This window comes from Ochotona princeps, chromosome 6 (genome assembly GCF_030435755.1).
Source record: "Ochotona princeps isolate mOchPri1 chromosome 6, mOchPri1.hap1, whole genome shotgun sequence".
In the NCBI taxonomy this organism is placed as follows: Eukaryota; Metazoa; Chordata; class Mammalia; order Lagomorpha; family Ochotonidae; genus Ochotona; species Ochotona princeps.
Window position 1 is genome coordinate 3899229 of NC_080837.1, and position 21597 is coordinate 3920825.

At 57.6% G+C, this 21597-nt stretch overlaps 2 protein-coding genes across 2 annotated transcripts; both read left to right on the top strand.

The window, feature by feature from the left end:
* The first annotated feature begins 9578 nt into the window (after positions 1-9578).
* LMAN1L (lectin, mannose binding 1 like) lies at positions 9579-17267 on the top strand. The gene is made up of 13 exons (XM_058665269.1): positions 9579-9756; positions 10881-11035; positions 11145-11252; positions 11333-11391; positions 12468-12567; positions 12792-12912; positions 13145-13200; positions 13578-13713; positions 13976-14127; positions 14990-15114; positions 15738-15861; positions 16249-16376; positions 17138-17267. The coding sequence occupies exons 1-13, from the start codon at positions 9579-9581 to the stop codon at positions 17265-17267; spliced, it is 1572 nt and encodes a 523-aa protein (XP_058521252.1).
* An 820-nt stretch (positions 17268-18087) lies between these two features.
* CPLX3 (complexin 3) lies at positions 18088-20403 on the top strand. The gene is made up of 3 exons (XM_004594625.2): positions 18088-18257; positions 19283-19370; positions 20143-20403. Exons 1-3 carry the CDS (start codon positions 18094-18096, stop codon positions 20365-20367), a joined length of 477 nt encoding a protein of 158 aa, XP_004594682.2. The 5' UTR covers positions 18088-18093; the 3' UTR covers positions 20368-20403.
* Positions 20404-21597: the final 1194 nt, after the last annotated feature.

Here is a 21597-nt window from a genome sequence, read left to right on the forward strand (position 1 = left end):
TGGTTCTGATGGCAGCCATGCCTTGTGGCTCCAGCCACCCTCATCTGGCTCAGTACAGCCACTGGATACACATGCACCCTTCATTTGCCACCAGTACCTGCCACCTGCTTGTGCTCGTCCAGGGGTCAGCAGTGACCCTGTGGAATTCACCTGGACAGGGCCAGGCTGATGGGTGCTGGGGAAGACACCTGTATCATGGGGACCTTCTCTGCAGACCAGGGAGGGCTTCCTAGAAGAGGCTCCTGCAGTCTGGGAGTAAGATCAGGACAGGAGTTAGCAACTTCTGCAAGGTGGAACCAGAGAATGGGTGGCGGCTACACAGCCCAGAACCAAGAGTCCGAGCCAGATTTTGTCCAGCTGGAGTCATGAGGGATATTTGAAGAGAATGGTGACAGGCTGTGGCTGCCAGCAGAGGGAGCCTGCAGGACGGGGCGCGGGCAGTGAGGACAGGGTCAGGTGTGGTAGACGTGTAGGGGAAATGAAGGATAAGGGGTCAGATGTCGGGCTGGGAGGACATAGAAGCGGTGCGCACCTCTTCCTGGAGTGGCGAAGAGGAGGAAGCTAGGAAAGGGGCAGGGCTGAGCAGACTTGGAGGGGATAACCCAGATGCAAACCCCATGGGAATATAGGAGCAGGGCCAACCTGATGCATTTCCTACACAGAGGGGACCTTGCTGACATTGGCGGTGCCTGTGGCTGATAGGCTGATCCCAGATGGCAGTGGGTAGAGGTGGACACAGGCAAGGCCAGAGAGGAGGGGAAAGGGGCACCAGAGGCTACATGGGAGCCTGTCAAGCTGGCAGGGGACTGGACAAGGGCAAATGCCACAGATAGGCAAGGAGATGCTTTCTGGCCAGGGAGGCACTGCAGGTGCTGGGCAGAGAGGTAGTGAGGTGTGGGGCCCCAGGCAGGTGCGTGCATAGACAACACAGGTGCCAAGGGGTGTGGAGTGGGAGTAAGTGGGACCCAGGAGAAAGCAGAATCTACAGGCCCCATGAGGGGCTCAACTTGCAGAGGTGACCAGGACAGAGAAAGGACATGGGGACAGCGAGGAGGCTGGAGGGGACAGAGCATGGAGAGCAGAGAGGTTTGAGGGGCTCCCAATTAACCCCCCCCCCAGACTCTGGGAAGTGGATGCTGCTATTGTCCCCAGTTCTCAGATAAGAAGACTGAGGCCCTGGGGCTGTATAGGATGCAGGTCACCTGCATGAGTGAGTGACCTGAAGAGTCAGCTGAGGCCTGGGCGTAGGGGATGAGTCAGCAGAATGCCCCTGGGGGCTGGTGAGGACAAGGCAAGCTGTCCCCTGCAGAGAAGGACATTCACTCTGGCTTGCGCTCCAGGGAGAGGCTGGGCTGCATGTTGAGACCTGGGCCTGGGAGCCCCATATACAGCCAGGGCATGCACAGCTCAGCCTGAGAGCAGGGCGCATGCCGGGAAGGAAGCAGGCAAGTAGTCGAAGTGTGGCAGCCTCTGGGGACAAGGTCCTTGGAGGCCAAGAGATGGGGAACATGGAAGGAAGCCTGGACCGCTGACTGAAGGCAGAGCCAGTCTGGGTGGTCTGTGGCTTCCTGTGGAAATATGACTGTTTTGTTTTTTGAAAGGCAGCGTTGGAGAGGGAGGGTAAGACAGACTAGTCCCTGGCTTACTCCCCAGATGACTGCAATGGCCTGGGCGGGGCCAGACAGATGCCAGGAACTGCATCCTGGTCTCCCACGGGAGTGTAGGGGGCCCAAGCACTTGAGCTATCACCTGCTGGTTCCCAGGCACGTTAGCAGTGAGCAGGATGGGAAGTGGAGCTGCCAGGACTCAAACCAGCGCCCGTGTGGGATGCCAGCGCTGCAGGCAGGGGGCAGCCTTAAGCCGCTTTGCCACAGTAAAGACCCCATGAGAGGACTTTTCTTAAGGCGTCCTCCAGTTTTTCCATTTACAGCCTTGACTTTGATCAATCCCTGGAGCCTCAGGAACCGGCTCCTGCTGGGAGTCGAGTAGCAAACGAACTGACAAGCCACTCTGGAGACCCAGCCTTTATTCCCAAAATGCCATGTAGGATTGCTTCACTTTGAAAAGCTTGCCTGGGAAGACATTAAACACAAATGGAAACACAAACGGAGGGAGAAGAATATGCTGGAACCCGGCCCCCACATGGGGCCTCCAGGGTCTCCATTCAAAGTTAGCTCTGGGGTCCGGCGCAGTGGCCTAGCAGCTATAGTCCTTGCCTTGAATGTGCCCCGGGATCCCATATGGGCACCGGTTCTAATCCCGGCAGCTCCACTTCCCATCCAGCTCCCTGCTTGTGGCCTGGGAAAGCAGTCGAGGACGGACAAAAGCCTTGGGACCCTGCACCCACACGGGAGACCTGGAGGAAGTTCCTGGCTCCTGGCCTCGGATCCGTACAGCACCGGCTGTTGTGGTCACTTGAGGAGTGAATCATCGGATGGAAGATCTTCCTCTCTGTCTCTCCTCCTCCCTGTATATCTGACTTTCCAATAAAAATAAATAAATCTTTAAGAGAGAAAAGTTAGCTCTGGCAGTGTATACCGTACCTTGCTCCCCACCTCCCAAGCTCAGAGAGGTTTTCCTAAAGGCAGGAAATTGCAGACATTGTATCAATTCATTCACAAGACTCGCACCAGGGTCAAGTTCTAGAGTTCAGAAAGTTGGAACAACTGGGGGCTGGTGTTGTAGCACAACAGATTAAACCTCCACAACCACTTGTAACAATGTCAGCATCCCACATTGTAGCACCTGTTCAATGAGTCCATTCTGATCCAACTCCCTACTATTGTACCTGGGAAACTGAAGGAACATGGCCCAAGTGTTTGGACCCTTGTACCCATGTGGGATACCCGGGTGGAGTTCCTGGCTTCTGGCTTCAGCCTGGTCCAACCCTGGCTGTTGGCAGCCATTTTTTTTTTTTTATTGGAAAGTCAGATATACAGAGAGGAGAAGAGACAGAGAGGAAGATCATCCGTCTGATGATTCACTCCCCAAGCATCCACAACAGCCAGAACTGAGCCAGTCCAAAGCCAGGAGCCTGGAGCCTCTTTCAGGTCTCCCACGCAGATGCAGGGTCCCAAGGCTTTGGGCCGTTCTTGATTGCTTTCCCAGGCCACAAGCAGGAAACTGGATGGGAAGCAGGGCTGCCGGGATTATAGCTGGTTCCCATATGGGATCCTGGCAAGTATAAGACGAGGACTTCAGCTGCTAGGCTCCTGTGCTGGGCCTGGCAGCCATTTTGGAATATGGTTCTCTACCTCTCTCTCTGTGCCATTCAAATAAACATTTAAAAAATTATCTCTGATTCTGTTTATCACTATGCATCTTTTAAAAGATTTATTTTTATGGAAAGGCAGATTTACAGAGGGAAAGAGATCTTCCATCTACTGGCTCACTCTCCAAGTGCCCACAATGGCAGGAGCTGAGCCGATCCGAAGCCAGGAACCAGGAGCCTCTTCTGAGTCTCCCACGTGGGTGCAGGGTCACAAGGCTTTGGGCCGTCCTCCACTGCTTTCCCAGGTCACAAACAGGGAGCTGGATGGAAGTAGAGCAACCGGAACACGAGACTGTGCCCACGTAAGAGTCCAGTGCTTGCAGGTGGAGGAATTGCCTGTTGAAACAGCACGAGTCCTATCCACGCAGCTTACAACTCCTTTTATTCACAAAGTTTTTAAATTATTATTATTTTTATCCTAGGAGGCTGGACCAAGTAGAGACAGGAAGCAAGGACTCTAAGGTGTCCTGTGTGATCCGTAGGGAACTCAGTGCTTGAGCCGCCCTACTGTATCCCAGAGTCAGTGCTGACACGGCACAGACCGAACGGAAGCACTCCCAGCGTGGGTGGGGCCCTCGCCTGGAGCCTCCACTGCTCCTGGACTAACCTTTTCATGTCATTTCTCCACACAACTTCTGGAGTGCCCTCACGTGTTTCTCTAAATGACAAATGACAAAAGATGTAACCACAGGGATTGGCGTGGTGGTATAGCACGTTAAGCCCCTGTTTGTGTTGGTTCAGATCCCAACTGTTTCACTTGACTCTGGTAGTGTGCCTAGCAAAGGAGAGGAAAACGACTCGGGACTTACATCCCTGCCACCTCTGTGGGAGGCCGGGATGAGATTCCTGGCACCTGGCTGTAGCCTGGCCCAGGCTCGGCTATGATATCTATTTGGGGAGTAAACCAGTAGATGGAAGATTTTTCTCTCTGTTTCTCTTTCCCATTATAAATCTGCATTTCCAATAAAAATAAAGTTTTTTAAATGTGGCCATGCCATATTATATCTAAAAGTGTTAATAATAGCTATTTAGTCAAATATTGATTGAATTTCTGCCATCTCATTTTTTTTTTTTTTTTTTTGCAAGTTAATGTGTTAAAATTAGCACTCACAGCAAACATTGTGGGTCTAGGGACACCAGCATTCCATATCAGTGCCTGCTCCTACCCTGCTTCCAGCCCAGCTTCCTGCTGGTGTGCCTGGAAATGTACCAGATGATGGTGCGAGTACCCGGCCCCCTAATACTCTTGTGGGAGACCTGGTTGGAAACCCCGGTTCCAGGCTTCAGCCTGGCACAGTGCCAGCTGTTCTGGCCATCTGGGGAGTGTAGCAACAGGTGGAAAATCTCTCTGTGTCCCTCCCTATCACTCAGCCTTTCAAATAAAATCTTCAAAAATAATTTAGGTTCCTGGAGCCAGTGCGATGGAATATCAGGTTAATCCTTCACCGGTGATGCCAGCATTCCATGTAGACACCAGTTCAAGTCCCACCTGCTCCACTTTATACCCAGCTTCCTGGTCATGGTCTTAGAAATATGTGGAAGATGGTCTACGGCCATACCACCCTGAACGCGCCCGATCTCGTCTGATCTCGGAAGAAATATGTGGAAGATGGCTCCAGTGCTGGCACCCCTGCATCTACATGGGAGACTCAGAATGTCGGGGTCTTCCGTCCCGCAGAAGAATTCACCCGACACTCCAGGCTCTGTTTCTTTTCTTTTTTTTTTTTTTTTGATTTATTCATTTTATTACAGCCAGATATACACAGAGGAGGAGAGACAGAGAGGAAGATCTTCCGTCCGATGATTCACTCCCCAAGTGAGCCGCAACGGGCCGGTGCGCGCCGATCCGAAGCCGGGAACCAGGAACCTCTTCCGGGTCTCCCACGCGGGTGCAGGGTCCCAATGCATTGGGCCGTCCTTGACTGCTTTCCCAGGCCACAAGCAGGGAGCTGGATGGGAAGTGGAGCTGCCGAGATTAGAACCGGCGCCCATATGGGATCCCGGGGCTTTCAAGGCGAGGACTTTAGCCGCTAGGCCACGCCGCCGGGCCCAGGGCGCTGTTTCTTGAGGAACTTTATTTTTCCAACCAGTCCGTTTCCCAGCCGGTTGACTGGACTTCGACTACCTCCCGTTTTTCTTCCGCTTCTCTCTGCTTCATTTCCCAGTCTCCTCGTTGCCCCTAGTCTTCTTCTCTCCGTCCATCCGTCTGTCCCAGTCATACCCTGTCCTCTGTCTCTGTCTCCATCTTCCTGTCCTGTCCCTTCTTCCTGAAACCCCCACCGCTAAATACAATCCTAGTCCAATCAGCTTAAAGGTCACCGATGCACGCGGCAGGCACGCCAATCATAGCTCTGATCACGCGTAAGACACGCGCTAAGCATGCAGCTACAGGCCAATCAGAAGGCACTTCCTGAAACCTGTGTACCGCCAAGCTCCGGGAGGAGGAGAAGTCTCAGCGCCATCTTAGGGCACACGTGCAGTGCTCCCGACATCAGAAGAAGTTCCTGGGGCCTGGCGCAGTAGCCTAATGGCTAAAGTCCTCACCTTGCAGGTGTCAGGATCCCATGTGGGTGCTGGTTCTAATCCCAGCAGTCCCACTTCCCATCCAGCTCCCTGTTTGTCTAGGAAAGCAGTGGAGGATGGTCCAAAGCCTTGACCCTTGACAAGCTAGGCTCTTGCACCTACTGGTCTACGTGAGTCAGGGACGCTAAGCCACAGTGTCTAAGGCAAAGACCGGGACAGGTGAGGGGCTGAGCCAAGCTGAGTCAGAGCAACCACTGGCATGCGCGTGATCTATGGCTGGGAACAGGCCCGGTTGGGGAGCTAAGGGGACACCCTAACTGGGTTGAAGTTCCCACCAAAGGGCACTTGGGCTGGAATGGGGGCTGCATTCTGATCAGGAAACGGTTGTAGTCTCCCTTGGCACAAGTGTGGACTGGGATTGGACGCACCGAGCCGGGCCAGACTCCAACACCATCTGGTGTCCTGGAGGACCAGGGTAGATGTGAGATGAACTAGGCTAGGTCTCAACCCCCTACTGAGCCATGTGTGAGCCATATGTGGGTATGGACGAGCCATGGCTGGGCTGAAACATCCAACAGCAAGAACCCCGGGTTCAGCCTAGTCAGAGCGACCCACAGTTTGGGTTGAAGGCCAGTCAAGAAAAGTCACTGTTCCTGCTAGGACAGGAGGTGGACTGAGTAGGGCTGGCTCATGGACCCCCTGGTATGCGCGAAACCTGGCACCGGGAGGGGTTCTCATGGAGGAGCCTGGGCAACTCCTCTGGCAGGACACAATCCCTGGAGGTAAGTGCAAGAAGCATGATAGGGAAACGGCCCAGAATAGGCCATGGAAAGTTCCCACTGGCATACATTTGGCATGGGTCGGGGGCAGACCAGGCTGAATCAGTTCACGTCATCCACTGGCAAATCCAAGCACCAGAACAGTGTGGGTCGGGCCAGGTTAGGTCGCGACAAAAACCAATGCACAATACGGAATGCCAAGGTGAGGTTGCCTGTACTGGATGTGACTGCAGTGCCCATCCAGCACGCGTGAGAACCAGGAAGGGAGGGGCAGAGCCGGCAGGGGAATAAGGGGTGGTTCTACTGCTGCACAGCTATTTCCACTGGAGAACGTGGGCTGGGATGGGGGCAGAGCAGACTAGGCAGGGCTACAACACCTGTGCACCTCATGTGGACTAGATCAGGGAAAAGCCAGGCTGGGCTGATTATTCCTACTGGTGCAAACAAAATTAGAGTAGGTGAGGGTTGTTTGGACTTAGCCACAGCATCAGCTGGCAGAAACTGGCACTAGGAAATAATTCTGTCAAGTCAAACCACAGAACTACCTGGAGAGTGCATAATCCGGGAGTGGGAGAGACCCGGGAGGGAAATAGTGGGCTCCTCCTTCTTGGGTTACCACTTCCACAGGAGGGCAGGAAAACTAGGACAGGAGTTGGGGTGGCTAGACAGAGAGGCACTCAACATCCATGAGGACTAGATAGTTGAGCTGGTTACTGGAACTAAGCTTCAATACCCTTCGACATGTATGAGAGCCAAATGGGATGTGGGACAGACTGGACTAGTCTGCTACACATACTGGCAAACCAGGGTAGGGGCGGGTCTGGTGGGGATTATTGTGGGTCGCTCTGACTAGGCTGCAGCTCCCACTGGTTTATGCGAGGGTCGAGTGTGTGCTGGGCAGAACCAGCCTGGACTGCAACACCCATTGGTTCTAGTGGAAGTCGGGGCTGAAAACAGAACCAACCCAGCAATTGCAACCACCAGCTGATCAGGGCGATGGACTGTGCCGGGCCCTGTACTTGCTAGAATATACAAGAATCTGGTCTGGGAACACCTCAGATAAAGTTTCTTTGGGGATCTCCCCAATCGAAATGCCAGACTCAGAACCCTAACCAAGACAGAAGACAGAACAGGTCAATCAACCACCTCAGCTATATGTTGGCAGTGAAATACTGGACAAATGGAGACTCTAGGATGGATTATTGTTAATCAGTGGATTCTTCAACGACCTCATCGTGCTTGGAGTGGCGAGATTGGCAGCGATTCATAACTGGTGAACTATCGAAACCACTTGAGGAAGTATCTCAGAACATGCCCCACATCCGGGACCTTGGGTGGGTGGAAGACTGGATGGGGCTTCTCCCTCAATATTCCCCTTTACCTCAGATACATGAAGGAAACAATGTGGAAATAATAGTCTTACCCACTTTCCTATAGCCCTTGAACCTTTTTACCCTAATTAACTATGTAAAGATTGTCAAAAATGTAATTTAAAAAAAATGAAAAAAATGGGAGAAAGCAGCCCTACCTACCTGAAAAAAAAAAAAAAAAAGCCTTGACCCTGTACCCGCGTGGGAGACTCAGAAGAGGCTCCTGGCTCCTGGATTCGGATTGGCTCAGCTCCAGTCGTTGCCGCCACTTGGGGAGTGAACCATTGGATGAAAGAGTTTCCTTTCTGTCTCTCCTCCTCTCTGTATATCTGACTACTCAATAAAAATAAATAAATCTTTTTCTAGAAGAATAAGCTCCTGGCCTCTGCTTTTGACTAACCCAACTCCAGCTGTCATGGCCATTTGGGAAGAGAACCAGTAGTTGGAAGATCATCTCTGTCTCTGTCATGTCTGTCTTTTTTTTAAAGATTGTTTTGTTTTTATTGCAATCAGATATACAGAGAGGAGAGACAGAGAGGAAGTTCTTCTGCCTGAGGATTCGCACCCTAAGTGAGTGCAACGGCTGGAGCTGAGCCAATCTGAAGTCAGCAGTCAGAAACTTTCCGGGTCTGCCACGCGGGTGCAGGGTCCCAAGGCTTTGGGCCGTCCTCGACTGCTTTCCCAGGCCACAGCAGGGAGCTGGATGGGAAGTGGAGCTGCCCAGGTTAGAACTGGTGCCCATATGGGATCCCAGCGCATTCAAGGCGAGGACTTTAGCTGCTAGGCCACTGCGCCAGGCCCAAATCAATCTTTAAAAAAATAGCTTTTCAGAACATATAAGTTCTAAACAAGACCCATGCCTTGCATTTATTTGCTCTTTTAAAAATTCATTCAGTTATTTATTTGAAAGGCATAAAAAGAGGGGTAAAGACAGATCTTCTGTCCACTAGTTCCTTGAACTCATCTGGCCGGTCCAGGCTGAAGCCAGCAGCCCAGAACTTCATCCAGGTCTCCCATGTGGGTTCAGGGGCCCAAACAAATTGGACCATCTTTTCTTGCTTTCCCGTGGAACATTAGTAGAACAGCCGGGACTTGAACCAGCACTCTAATATGGGATGCCAGCATCCTAGGCATTGGCTTAGCCGTCTGCACCACAGCGCTGCCTCCTGCTCCTCCCTGTTTTCATGGCATGTACTTATTTTAGAGATCAGGTGCTGGCAAGGATAAATACTGGGAGTGGGGGAGGGGAAGTGGAGGCCGGGACATGAGGTGGGAAGAGGCAAGATGCAGAGGTCACCACCCACCCCTGAGGGAGCACTGGCCAGGGGGGTTACATCCCTGAGTCCCCTGGCCCGGCCACCAGAGCCCAGGGTAAATGGCCAGGTGGCCTTGGCTGGGGGTGGTAGTGGGTTGGGCTTATGTCAGGGAGGGATCAGGCTGTGGAAAGGAGTGAGGGGGCACAAAGGAACAGGATGTGTGCATAGGAGAGGTGGAGGGAGGTGAGGGCCAGAACCCAGCCCCTGGCCAGTGCCCAGCTCCGGCTCCAGCTCCTCCCGGCCTGGCCCAGCCCCAGGAGCCCCTCCCCGGCCTCCCAGCCACCAGCCACCTGGGGCTCCTACCGCAGCTCCTTGCATGATGCTGGGGACCCGCGGGCCAGTGCCCTTGCTGGTTGGTCTCCTGCTGCTGCTCCCAGGACTCTGTGGCCCTGGTGGGAGGCGGGCCCCACGCCGCAGGTTCGAGTACAAATTCAGCTTCAAAGGACCAAGATGGTCACCTCCTGGGGCTGGAATACCCTTCTGGAGCCACCATGGAGGTGAGGACCGGGGGAGCGGGGGGATTGGCCATGCCCTGGGTGCTCTGGGTAGTAGGTGCAAAAAGGAGCCAGACCCTGCTCAAAGACCCTTCCCAGACTCACTTCCTACCCTACTATCTCCCCCCTCCAAGCCTCAGTTTCCCGTCTGCCTCTCTCCCTCCCTAGGAGTTGCGCCGGGGCACAAGGGTGGGGAGGTAAGAGTAGAAGCAGGCACAGGAGTGTCCAACCCACAGGGGCACAGTCTGAAACGACTTAGCGAGTCGGCTTCCCACCAGATCTTCCTGTTGGCAAAACGTTTGGTGGTGACTCCCTGGAGCTTAGGGCTGGGGAAATAAGCTGCTGCTTTTAGAGCCTCCCAGCAGGCAGAGAAACAACAGCCAAGCTGTGTGTTGCAGTCGGTGCATTGCCGAGTTCTGGGGACAGATATGACTCCTGCCTGAGGCCAGCCCCGAAGACCCTCCAGGCCAGCAGGAGCAGGGCTGGCAAGGGAGCAGGGCTGGCCCTTTGCGGTACTGGTGGAGACGGAAGTGGGCAGCCTCTCACAGGGTGCTCTGCTTCCCTCCTGGCTGTTCAGTGCCATGCCAAGGTCACCCAGCACAACCACCCTGTCTATTAAGTGAACTGATCCGGTCTTTTAGCAACCACCCTCGCGACACCTGTCTGGTGCCCCTTGTGCCAAGCTCAAACACACAGGTCCAAGTGAGTGAGGCTCCTGCACATGAGGAGGGGCACTGGGAGGTGAAGGTGCGGCTCTTGCCACCCCCACTCAGGTCCCCTCCAACAGGAAGCCGGGTGTGGCCTTGTGGGACACGTCCCTGTCCCTGGCTGCATTCCCAGGGCTGAAGGAATGGGAAGGGTTCGCCAAGTCCACAACGCGGTGGGACACGAGGGGAAAGGGTCTCTAGCCCCTGCCTTAGCTTTAAACTTCCAGCTCTCTCCCCTATGAAGATGAAGATCCCACAGTCCTGTGGCCAGACCAGCTGGCCCCAGCCACTCTGATGTTGGAACCCCCCAGCCTTCATTCAGAGCCAGCCTTGCTGCTGCCTCATGCCCTCTGCCCGCAACTCAGCCCAGGCCAGTGGGAGTGAGGACCTGGGGCTGGGCCTGAGCTGTGCCATCAACAGATGCCATCTTGGGCCTGGAGGAAGTGCGCCTGGTGCCCTCCCTGCGGGACCGGCGCGGCGCCGTGTGGACCAGGGCCCCTGTCCTGTTCCCGTCCTGGGAGGTGGAGGTGCAGCTGAGGGTGACAGGGCCAGGGCGCCGAGGAACGCAGGGCATGGTGAGTGCCCCCTCACCCCACCCCTGCCACTCCTAGCCCGGGGTCCTTGAGTGCGGATGAGGCAGGGAGCTGGAGATGACCCCCAACTTGAGGACTGGGGCCCCTGCAGGCCGTGTGGTACACTCGAGAAAGGAGCAAAGAAGGCCCCATCCTTGGGGGGCCAGCCGAGTGGGACGGCGTAGGAATCCTCTTCGAATCCTCAGCCGGGGATGCCCAGGTGAGTGGAGGCCCCGCCCCCACTGTCCCCCCACCTGCACCTCCCACCCCCAGTTCGGCTGATGGTGGCATTCCCCACAGGACAGCCCTGTCATTCGTGTGCTGGTTGCAGACGGCCGCAGCCCCAGTGCACAGTCCAGGTAAGGGCCTGGAAGGACCCACCCCCCCGACCAAGGGGCTAGGCTGGCACAACCCCAGGCACTCCCACCCTCACAATCCCAGCTACCCTCCTTTTTCTCACTGGCCTCTGAGCTGTGGGCTGTCCCCAGGGGGAGGAGGGGCACCACAGGGGCAGGTCTGGGGTGAGGGTTTCACACCCAAGAGCCACTGTCACTGCCAGTAAGTGGGGATTAGGAGCCTCCCTGGCACATCCCGGGGCACAGTGAGGCCCAGAGAAGGCAAGCAACCTGCCCTCGGACATACAGTGCCACAAAGGCACCATCCATCTCCAGTCTTGGGAGATGACGCAGCTGGCGTGGCATCCCCACCCTCCCCAGCCCTAGCTGAGCCGGTTTGTCTGTTCGTCTCAGCAAATAGCCCCTGGCTCGCTCCTCACTCCACTGGCTGGCTCATAACAATTAGGATAATTGCTGGTAGCCTGGCACTGTGCCCAACGCCTTCCCCTGGCCAGCTTGGTTAACCCTGGTCACATCTTTAGGAGGTCACTGCAATTAATGTCAACCTCCTCCTCCTCCTCATAAAGGCAGGAACACCAGGGCGGGCTCAGAGGGCTGAGGCCACTGCCCCAGGTCACACAGTGCACGCCAAACCTAGGGACAGACCAGGGACAGCCTGCCATTCCGTGCTGCCCCCTGCTGGCCGAGGGCTGCAGGGACAGGCACCCCGACACTTCTCTCCATCTGCCCTGACACCCGTTAGGGGAGGGCTGGTCACGTTGTCGGTCACGTCCCGCTAACGGCCCTTTGGAGCAGAGGGGCAGGGAGAGAGGTCCCACCCAGAGGGAGCCTGGAGCTGAAGGGGGCTCCTGGGAGGAAGAGCAGTGGGATAGACAAGGTGCTGGGAGATAGAGAAACACAGGGAGGCACCCCCATCCTCCCCTTTCTTCTGGGCTGCCCCGGACTTCTGTGGGACACTGGAAAGCCACTCCAGGTCCATGTCCCCCACCGATACCAAGTCCCTACGGTCAAGGAGGGTGGCACTGCAGGCCTGGGCAGAGTAAGCTGCTGACCCTGCTGGACTTCCCAAGTGCCCACAGGGACGGAGCCAGCCGGGTGCTGGGCTTGTGTCACCGGAACTTCCGCAACTGGCCGTTCCCCTTCCGAGTGCGAATCACCTACTGGGAGCAGAGACTGCGTGTGAGTGGGTAACCCCCTCTGCTGTTGCAGGGGTTATGGAGGGGGGCAGTGCAGAAGACAGGTGTGTGTTACACCGTGTAGGTGTCTGGGGCCCCTAGCACACACAAGCTGATCCCCACGAGGGGTGCCCTAGCACACACTGTGATGGGTGTGTGTGTAGCTCCTGGGAGACCCCAAGTTAGCTTCCAGGCGGTTCGGACCCCTCTCTCCTTGGCCCTCTGTAGGTATCCTCTAACAGCGGCCTCACCCCCTATGATCCCGAAGAGTTCTGCGTGGATGTGGGGCCCCTGCTTTTGCCCTCTGGAGGCTTCTTTGGAGTCTCAGCAGCCACCGGCACCCTGGCAGGTAGGGCTTCTATGAGATCAGGCAGGTAAAAGGTGTTGGGGGGGCGGTATTAGCAACTGCTCCCTAGCCACCTGTTATTCCCCATGTGAGTGAGCTCTCACTCTTGCCCACTGCTCGCCCTACCTCACACCTGCCCTGCAACATGACCAGCGCAGGGGTCCGGGAGCAGCCTGGGGTGGGCAGGAGGGTGGGGGCTGCTGGCTGGAGGCCGCACCTGCTCTCTGCCTTCCAGATGATCATGACGTGCTAACTTTCCTGACCTTCAGCTTGCAGGAACCAAGTCCAGAGGTGATTCACCCCCGTACCCCTGGATGTGTCAGCCCTTAGAGCTGCCGCTCCAGTTCCTATGCCCAGCTGACCTCAGGTCTGGTGCTGGGTGGAAAGTGCAGGCGCCAGGTCTCGTTCTTACGGCCTCCCAGGCTGGCAGCTCAGAGCCCTGCCTGCTCCAGACCAGAAGTCAGAGGGCACAGCGGTGGGGTGGGGTGGGGCGGGGGCATGAGGACAGCCTCGGGGAGCAAGTGAGGCTGGGGGGACACAAGCGTGAGGAGAGAGGCTGTGGAGACTGGCTTGGTGCTTGGCTGGTCCTTGGGGGACCCTAGGGAAGGCACCCTCTGCCTCTCCCCCTCCCTGGGCTTCCGGCTGGACTTTACAGTCTCCTGCTGCAGGATCCCCCACAGCCCATCTCGGAGTCGGAGCAGCTCCGCCTGGCCGAGCAGCTGCAAGGGCTGCGCGCGAGGCTGGCCCTGGGCACTCGGGAGGACATTGTTGTTCCAAAGTTGGACTTCAAAGCCCAGGACATGGGTGAGGATCCAGGGAGTGGGCAAGTAAGGCAGGGTGGGGGTGTGGTGGGGAAAAGGCGTCCCTTTACTCAATGGAGAGAAAGAGAGGCCTGGGGACTGGGGTCTAGACATACCCCTCCCTCCAGGCACGTTTCCCAGGGCAACACAGGGGTGGCGCTAGGGACAGAAGCTACACATCCTGATTCCCCTCCCCACATCCTCCCACTCAGCACCTTTCACCCTGCACCCCTGCCTGCCTGACCCTGGGCTGTCCCAACCCCCAGGGGAAAGACTGCCTGAGCTGGAGGAAACCCTCAGCAGAAACAGCCAGGCCCTGCAGGCCCTTCGGGCTCTCTCGGAACAGCTGGTCCAGGCTGAGAGACAGTGGAAGCAGCAGCTGGGCCTTCCAGGCCAGGTCAAGCCAGAAGGCGGCTGGGTGAGCTGCCCCCCAGAGCGACCAAAACCCCACCTGCTGGCTTGGGGCAAGGGTACTGGGTAGGCTGGGCTCCGACAAGCTTGGGAGAGGAACAGGTGATACAAAAATCAGGAAAAGGTCAGGCAGAGGGAAACAGGGCATGTGTGGGAGGGCGCCTCCATGCACTGGAATACCCACGGAGTCCCTAGCTGGCACCGGGAGAGCGAGGGAGGTCAGGTTTTTGGGGGCCGCAGGCAAGTGACAGAAATAGACCAGGTGCTAATCTGCACGGAGCACACAGCATGCACACAGCTAGCTTCATGCTCAGTTGCACCCGGAATCCCCGTTTGGGTGGTTTTGCTGCCGCTGGCCCAGCTACTCCCCCAGTATAAACCCAGCCCAGAGGGTGCCTGAGGGCTGCATCGGCCCAGGTGGTAGGAACCAGGCAAGGGCACAGGCAAGGGAGGCCAGCTGGTCTCTGGCAGCTCCACGGCGTTCCCCAGTGTCCTGGTGTGTGTGTGTGTGTGTGGCCGGGAGGGTGGGAGAGTGGGGGCCCACAGTCCAGAGCCCCTCCTGCTAGATTCTGTTGTCTACCTCCAAGAGTGACGCCCTCAGTTCCAGGTCACAAGATGGGGACCCAAGCATGAGGGCTTCGTCAGCAATGGCCCCACCTTGGATGCCACCATGGGAGAAGAATTTGGGGAAAAGGGATCTCCCTTGGTGGGGTGGGGCAGCACTACTTTTAAGAAGGAAAGGGATTGTATGAAGACCCCTGGGGAGAGGGGTTGGAGGGGGGAACTCTAGCAGCCCCTGAAGTTTGCAGGTGTCCAAAATGAGGAGATGGGCTGATGCCCCTGGGGGGCGTGGGGGGGGCTCCAAGAAGGCAAGGGCCATGGCTGTGGCCCTAGGCAACAGGCTGGTCCTTCTACTCGACCCCCAGGACTCTGCCAAGCTCAGCACCCTGTTCTCTGCACAGCAGACTCTGCTCCAGGCCCTGCAAGAGATGAGGTGAGGGCAGGGGACTAGCAGGTGGAGGATGACCCAGGTGAGGGGGCGGAGGGTGAGGTCCACCATCTCCCTTCTGTGCCTGAATTCCTCTCCCTCCCCAACCCCCTTCCTCACTTCCCAGCACAAAGCCTGGCTGGCCCCCTGGCAGGGGTTGGAGGTAGAGGGAGATTTGCTGAGCTGACCTGAATTTGAATGGAGCTAAGTTTAAGGTCCTCAAAGGCCAAGTTCAAAAGCAACTGCTTCCCCAGCTTCCAAGGGGTATCAGGACACTGAAGCAATCTTAGAAGGAAGAGAGTGGGGGACCAAGGTCGGTCCAGTGGGAGGAGCCAGTCCCTGTGGGCCCACCCCCTAGAGCTGTCTACAGGCCTTCCGGGAACAAGGACAGATGATCCCCTGCATGGTGTGGACCCTGTGGCTGGAGGCCAACCCCCCCACAAGGGTATTGACAGATGGGAGGAGGCAGAGGGCCCAGGAAACCTGGGGCTGGGACCACTGTTTTGGCAGCCCTAGGGAAGCGAGAAGCTGACCCAGGGTCCAAAAAGAAAGTATGGAGTGAATTCAAAAGGGCCCACCCCTAGGGATAGCCTGTCTGAATGCAGCTCCCTCCTTTTGCACTTTGCCAGGAACCGGGCAGTTCTGATGGCTTCCAGTGCCCGGGGGTCCTTCCTGCCCCTGGGCACCGCACACCATTTCTCAGAGCTGGAGCAGACCCTCAGCCTCCTACACAAGGACCTCCGGGGTGTGGTGGTGAGGAAGCCACAAAGCCCCCTCCCGGAGGCCCAGCCCACAGCCCTGCCTGCAGCACCTGCTGCCTCCCCTCCCCTCCCCCTTGCCTGGTGCTGTGGGCTTCTGTTCCTCCCCGCACCCCTGTGATCCCAGGCCCTGGGCCTTCTTCCCAGCTGTTCCCACAGATGGAGCCGTGGGAGCTGGGGTGGGGGTGGGAGAGGCGGCTGGCTCTGTCTGCCACCCCTTCTTCAGGCTCTCTGGATGACAACAGCCTGGGCAGTCCCCACCCCCCACCCCCAAGCCTGGGAGAGCAACACGGGACCCCTCGCCGCCCAGATTTCAGGCTCCCCTCCCTCCTATGGGGTAAGAAGTGGAGCCAGGCAGGACTGTAGCTTTTGCCCATTTCAGAAAACAGCATCCCAGACCCCCCGCTTCCCTGGTGGGCGCCCAAGGGCCTCCTCATGCCTGCGGCCTGGAGTCTTTCTGCTCTTTCTGGTCACCCAAACCGTGGGCTTTTTCTGCTACCTGCACTTCAGGTAGGCTCTCCCTGGGCAGGCCTTCCTGCGCTCACAGCCAGGCATCTCTGGTCCTGGGCTGTGGAATAGGCCCAGAGGGCGGCTAGCTGCTCAGCATGCCGTAGGGGGCTGGAGCCAAACAATATAGGCTGGGAGCAGCCCAGGCTAGCCCCTGCCCTGTCTGTGTCTGTGTACTACCCTCATGGAGCTCATGGGCGGGCACTTGCACAGTGTGTGGCCAGGACACTGGGACCCAGCCCGGGGACATCAGGGACATTTGATAAGGGCCACCATGTGACAACAAGGAGATTGCCGATGGATGGGATGGCGGCAGGGGCGGGGGGTGGGGTCGCAGACGTGAGAAAAGGCATGGGGGACATAGACAGTGGCAAGTCTTGCAGCAAAGGGCAGGAGCCAGTGTGTGAAATGAAGAGGTATGTGTGTTGAGTGGGTGTTTGTTGAGTAAATAAGCATCAGTTAAGAGTTGGGGCACAGAGGGCCCCAGAAAGGAAGGTCCTGGGTGATCCCAAATGTGTAGCAAAGTGTGTCTAGCTTCTGAGGCCACGAGCTGGCCACAGTCACAGGCTTGGGCAGGAGCAACGGAGTGACAGGCGACAGATCTGAAATGCCTTATGTACAGCAGTAAGGGGAGTGCCCAGGACGGTCACAGACGGAAGAGGCTGTGGGGTGAAGGAGGTGAGAGCTGGGGGCTCTGTTCCAATGGCACAGAGACTCAGCTTCCTTCTCTCTGCCCACCTCCCTGCCCCCATCTCCGGCTGCAGACAGGAGCTGGACAAGCGCTTCCGGGAGTGTCTGTCTAGAGGTGCCCTTCCTCTGGGCCCTGCCCTACACCCAGCGGGGGCCCTCGGTGCTCTCAGGAGACAGCCTTTCAACCCCAGCTCCCAAGCCTGACCACAACCAAGTGGGCGGTGCTCCGCTGCCTGAATCCGCTGTGTGCCCAGCTGCCTCTCACGCCTCAGCTTTTGGCAAGCTCCCGCCTTATTAAAAGTGATCTCCTGGATCCCCAGGCTGTGATACTGTCACTGACCTTCCAAGCTTCCCTTAATCTCTCCCAAAGGCATCCACCTCCGCCAGGCTGGGAGCGAGGTGTGGGCTCCTGGCCAGCAAGGAGGCCCAGGGCTAAGCTAACTGCAATCAGGCTGGGTATCAGTTGGACCCCATAGGCACCAAAAGCAGGGGGCTCAGGGTCCCAGCTGACCTTTGCCAGCGGCAAGCCTCTGCCCACAGCTCCAAGGCCACCCCCGCAGCCTTAATTGGGATTCGCCTGGGGCAGCCAGTCTCTCTCCCATTCTCTGGCCAAGTTCCTTGGGCAACTGCTGTTGGGGCAGGGTGTATGTGTTGGGTGGGGAGAGGGGAATAAGGGGAATCGGGAAATACGGGGAATGGGAGAACCGGGTCGCCTGGCTGCTACCCCATCTCCCAGCTGAAGGCGTCGGAGGCAGGGTCGGGGAGCCCGGGACAGGCACTCCAGGAACACACCGCGGGCCCCGATTGCGCCGCCGGCGGCGCCCGGCGGAGCTGGCATTGAGGGAGGCACGTGGGAGAGGCGGGAGTGGGGCGCGGGCACGTGGTCCCCGCTGCCCGGCCCCGTGCGTGCCCCCCGCCCCGCTGGGGAAGGGGCGGAGGCGGGCAGCGAGCGCGCGCGGCGGGCGCTGTCCGCCGGCCCAGTGCTGAAGCAGGTGCGGACGAGGCCGGCTCCCGGGGCCCCGCGAGGACCATGGCGTTCATGGTGAAGACCATGGTGGGCGGCCAGCTGAAGAACCTCACGGGGAGTCTGGGGGGCGGCGAGGACAAGGGAGAAGGGGAGAAGTCGGCGGCCGAAGCACACGGCATGAGCCGAGAAGAGTATGAGGAGTACCAGAGACAACTGGTGGAGGAGAAGTGAGTGGGGACCCTTCCGGGCTCTAGTGACCCCTGCTCCGTCCTCCCGCCGGCTCAGCCTTGAGCCCTCAACCCACTTTACAAGATGGTATTAGCTGGGGCTGGGACGCACTCTCCATGCTGCCCCCGGAGTCAACCCATCTCAACTGCACGACCCTGCTCCAGATCCCACTCTTGCTCAGGAGGAGTAGGGGGTCTGGGATGGGGGCTAAGGGGGAGGGGTTCGCACATGCATTGCCTACAGAACCAGTAATCCCTTAATCCGATCTGGTCCCAGCTGCCTGTCTTCCAACTGGGAACAGGGAGCTCGTGGCCATGGGAGGCTGATATTGGGATGGGGTCACTATGAGGCAGGGAAACTGTCTGTGCTCCCCTCCCCCAGTGCTGGGGCAGGGGAACAAGGCCAGGAGAGTGGGAAGGGGCTTATTAGGACAGGACCTCAGAGCTATGCTGCTGAGGTTCAAATCCTGAAGTTACTTTTTCTTATCTTCTGGGTAACATTAGGCAAATTCCTCAGCCTGTCTGCCCCTGTTCTCTCTGGACAGTGAGGTACTATCCACCCTACGCGATGGAGAGTGTGAATGACTTGACACCTGCCAACTGCCTAGCATGTTGCTTCATCCCTGTTAAACACTGGCCAGCTGTCACACCTCTTAATCCTGAAAACATTGCATTAAGTTGCAAAATGTTTCCCGAAGGACAATCCCTAAAGTGCTGATGAACTCAAGCCTATCCTCAATACTTCCCACCCACCCCTGGCCTGGCCCCGGGCACAGCTCGACAGGGCAGGAAGGGACAGAGTAGGTGGGGAGTTGCATGGGACTCCTATCTCAGTGGCCAGCTCAACTGATGCCCCCACTGGCTCCATCCAGTGGGACAATGGACACTAGGACAGGCACAGAGCCCACAGCCAGGCTGGAGAGCCCTGGCTATGCACAGGTGGGCCTGGGGTGGGGAGTGGTATCTCACTCAACCCTGATAGTTATGCTGTCCACCCTCACCCACCCCTGCTCTGTATGCTGCAGGATGGAACGGGATGCACAGTTTGCCCAAAGGAAGGCTGAACGTGCCACTCTGCGGAGCCACTTCCGGGATAAGTACCGGCTACCCAAGGTAAGTGGGCACAGCTGCCAGGGGCACCCCAGACCCTGAGCTCTACAGCTCTCAGCCTGGGTAAGGGAGAAGGCCATGCATGGCCTGGACCCGTAGAGGGCCACAGATGGAGAGGTCCTGGCCACTCCTCCTCTCCACGTGCCCAGATCTACACTGGCCTGGAGGGGGACCAGAAGGACAGAACTCAGGCACAGGTGATCCAGGTTGGAAGATGTCACACTCATTTTGTTGAACTTGCTGTGGCCCAGGCCTTGGGCTCCACACAGGGTTCCCAGCTTTGGGGAGCCTCTGGCAGGGGGCAGGGAAGGGTGGAGATGCCCCTAGGTCCCCTCCATCACAAGAATAGGGAAGTGGAGTGAACTGTTAGTGGAGTGTCTTGTGCAGTGGTCACAACTGTGGGAACGAGCACTGGGGGTCTCTGGCTTGAGCTCCCAGCTTACTTGCCTGCACACTTGGGCAGGTTGCTGACCCATCTGAGCACCCATGTCCTAATTTGTAAGGTGTAATGTCTTCGTCCACCTCACAGGGTTATCGTGAGAACTGAAAGGGCCCAGGCTCCAGCACAGGTGAGCAATGGACAGACAGGCCATCATCCGTCACGCCCCTCAGCTGGCAGGTGACCTGCTGGGTCCTCTGTGCTCTCAATGACATCAGCTGCTTAGCTCCCACCTGCAATGTGGGGCTTGAGAGCTCAGGGCCAGGAAGCCCGTCTGGGCCCCTCCTGTACCCTCAACTCCAACACTCACAGCCCTGTCTCCCCTCTTCCCTGCAGAATGAAACGGACGAGAGCCAGATCCAGATAGCAGGGGGAGATGTGGAGCTGCCCCGGGAGCTGGCCAAGATGATTGAGGAGGACACAGAGGAGGAGGAGGAGAAAGCCTCCGTGCTCGGGCAGCTGGCCAGCCTCCCAGGCGTGGACTTCAGCTCCATCAAGGACAAGGCCCAGACCACACTGGGGGACCTCAAGCAGTCAGCTGAGAAGTGCCACATCATGTGACCACATTCCCTACCCCCAACTGGGGTGGTCCACTGGGGATGGTCCAGAGAGGGTGGTGCTCTAAGTGTGTCTCAGCCCCCTGGGGGACCGAACCCCACCTGGGGAGGCTGCTTCCCCTGCCCATCCGAACCCAGAACCTGTCAGATCCAAGCCCCCAGGCCAGCCTTCTGGTCACTCTTGGAGCGCAGGGACCTGGGCACAGCCCCTGCAGACCAACACATAGACCCCCCTGCAGTGGCTCTGGACAGGCATCCTCTATAGACATGAAAAGGCCTCTGGGCCTCCCTTGGCCATCTGTAAAATAGGAATGCATGGGACAGGTCTGGCATGGCCCCCTTTCCCCATCTCCTGGTCAGGGTGGCAGCTGCAGCCACAGTCCTCCAGTGGCTGCCTCGGCAGTTCAGCAGGCTGGGCGCTGCTGTGCGAGGGGCGCAGAGCCAAGGATGAAGCTGGCACAGAACAGCAGCCCAGGCGGTTCCCGGGCCCCATCTGGGCCCAGGGCCCAGTGAGTTTCTGTTCCTGTAGAGCTCTCTCCAGATTCCATAGCTGGAGTCTCCTTTCTTCCAGCTCTGTGAAAAATAAAAGAATCCTGTGACATGCTGACATTCTCCCTTCTTTCCCACTTCTGGGAGGGTGGACGTCCCCTGGCCGGGAGGGGTGGCTTTCATCCCCTCAGCTGCCATTATCTGGAGGGAGCTGTCCTCAGGGCTAGGAACCCCCCCTATTCTTCCCCTACTACAGTAGCATCCCCCCCACAAGTTATTCAGACTCTAGGTGCAGGGACTAAGCCCAGGCCAAGCCTGGGGTGGGAGCACATGAGGCTGCTCATAGGGCATCAAATGAGACAGGGAGGGTCACAGCTCACCCCAAAGCCATGTTGGGCACTGTGCCTGGCCCACTCCTTGTTTTGGACACAGGAGATACAACACGATTGCAGAGACCTAGAGACCCTTTCCTAGAAGCCCACTTAGCCCTCCCCATCTCACGTCATGGAGGATCAACAGTTATTGTAAAGCCCTGGCAACTGTTCACCAATAAAGTGCAACTCAGTCTTCCAAAGCAGGACAGGGCTCCAGTCTCCCCTCAGTCATTGTGCTGGGGGCCGGCAGCTGCCCAAGCAGTGGGGCCCACAGCAGGAAGCAGGTGCTACCAGTCCCCTCGCCAATCCCCCATAAAAGGGTCTGGGACCACGGCCTGCTGCTCAGGTGCCGGCTTGTAGGGAGGCAGCCA

Coding starts and splice junctions, on each gene's coding strand:
- CPLX3 (XM_004594625.2), top strand. CDS start 18,094: ATGGCGTTCATGGTGAAGACCATGGTGGGCGGCCAGCTGAAGAACCTC. Junction 18,258..19,282: donor AGACAACTGGTGGAGGAGAA/GTGAGTGGGGAC, acceptor TGTATGCTGCAG/GATGGAACGGGATGCACAGT. Junction 19,371..20,142: donor ATAAGTACCGGCTACCCAAG/GTAAGTGGGCAC, acceptor TCTTCCCTGCAG/AATGAAACGGACGAGAGCCA.
- LMAN1L (XM_058665269.1), top strand. CDS start 9,579: ATGCTGGGGACCCGCGGGCCAGTGCCCTTGCTGGTTGGTCTCCTGCTG. Junction 11,036..11,144: donor GCCGAGGAACGCAGGGCATG/GTGAGTGCCCCC, acceptor GGGCCCCTGCAG/GCCGTGTGGTACACTCGAGA. Junction 13,714..13,975: donor CTTCAAAGCCCAGGACATGG/GTGAGGATCCAG, acceptor CCCAACCCCCAG/GGGAAAGACTGCCTGAGCTG.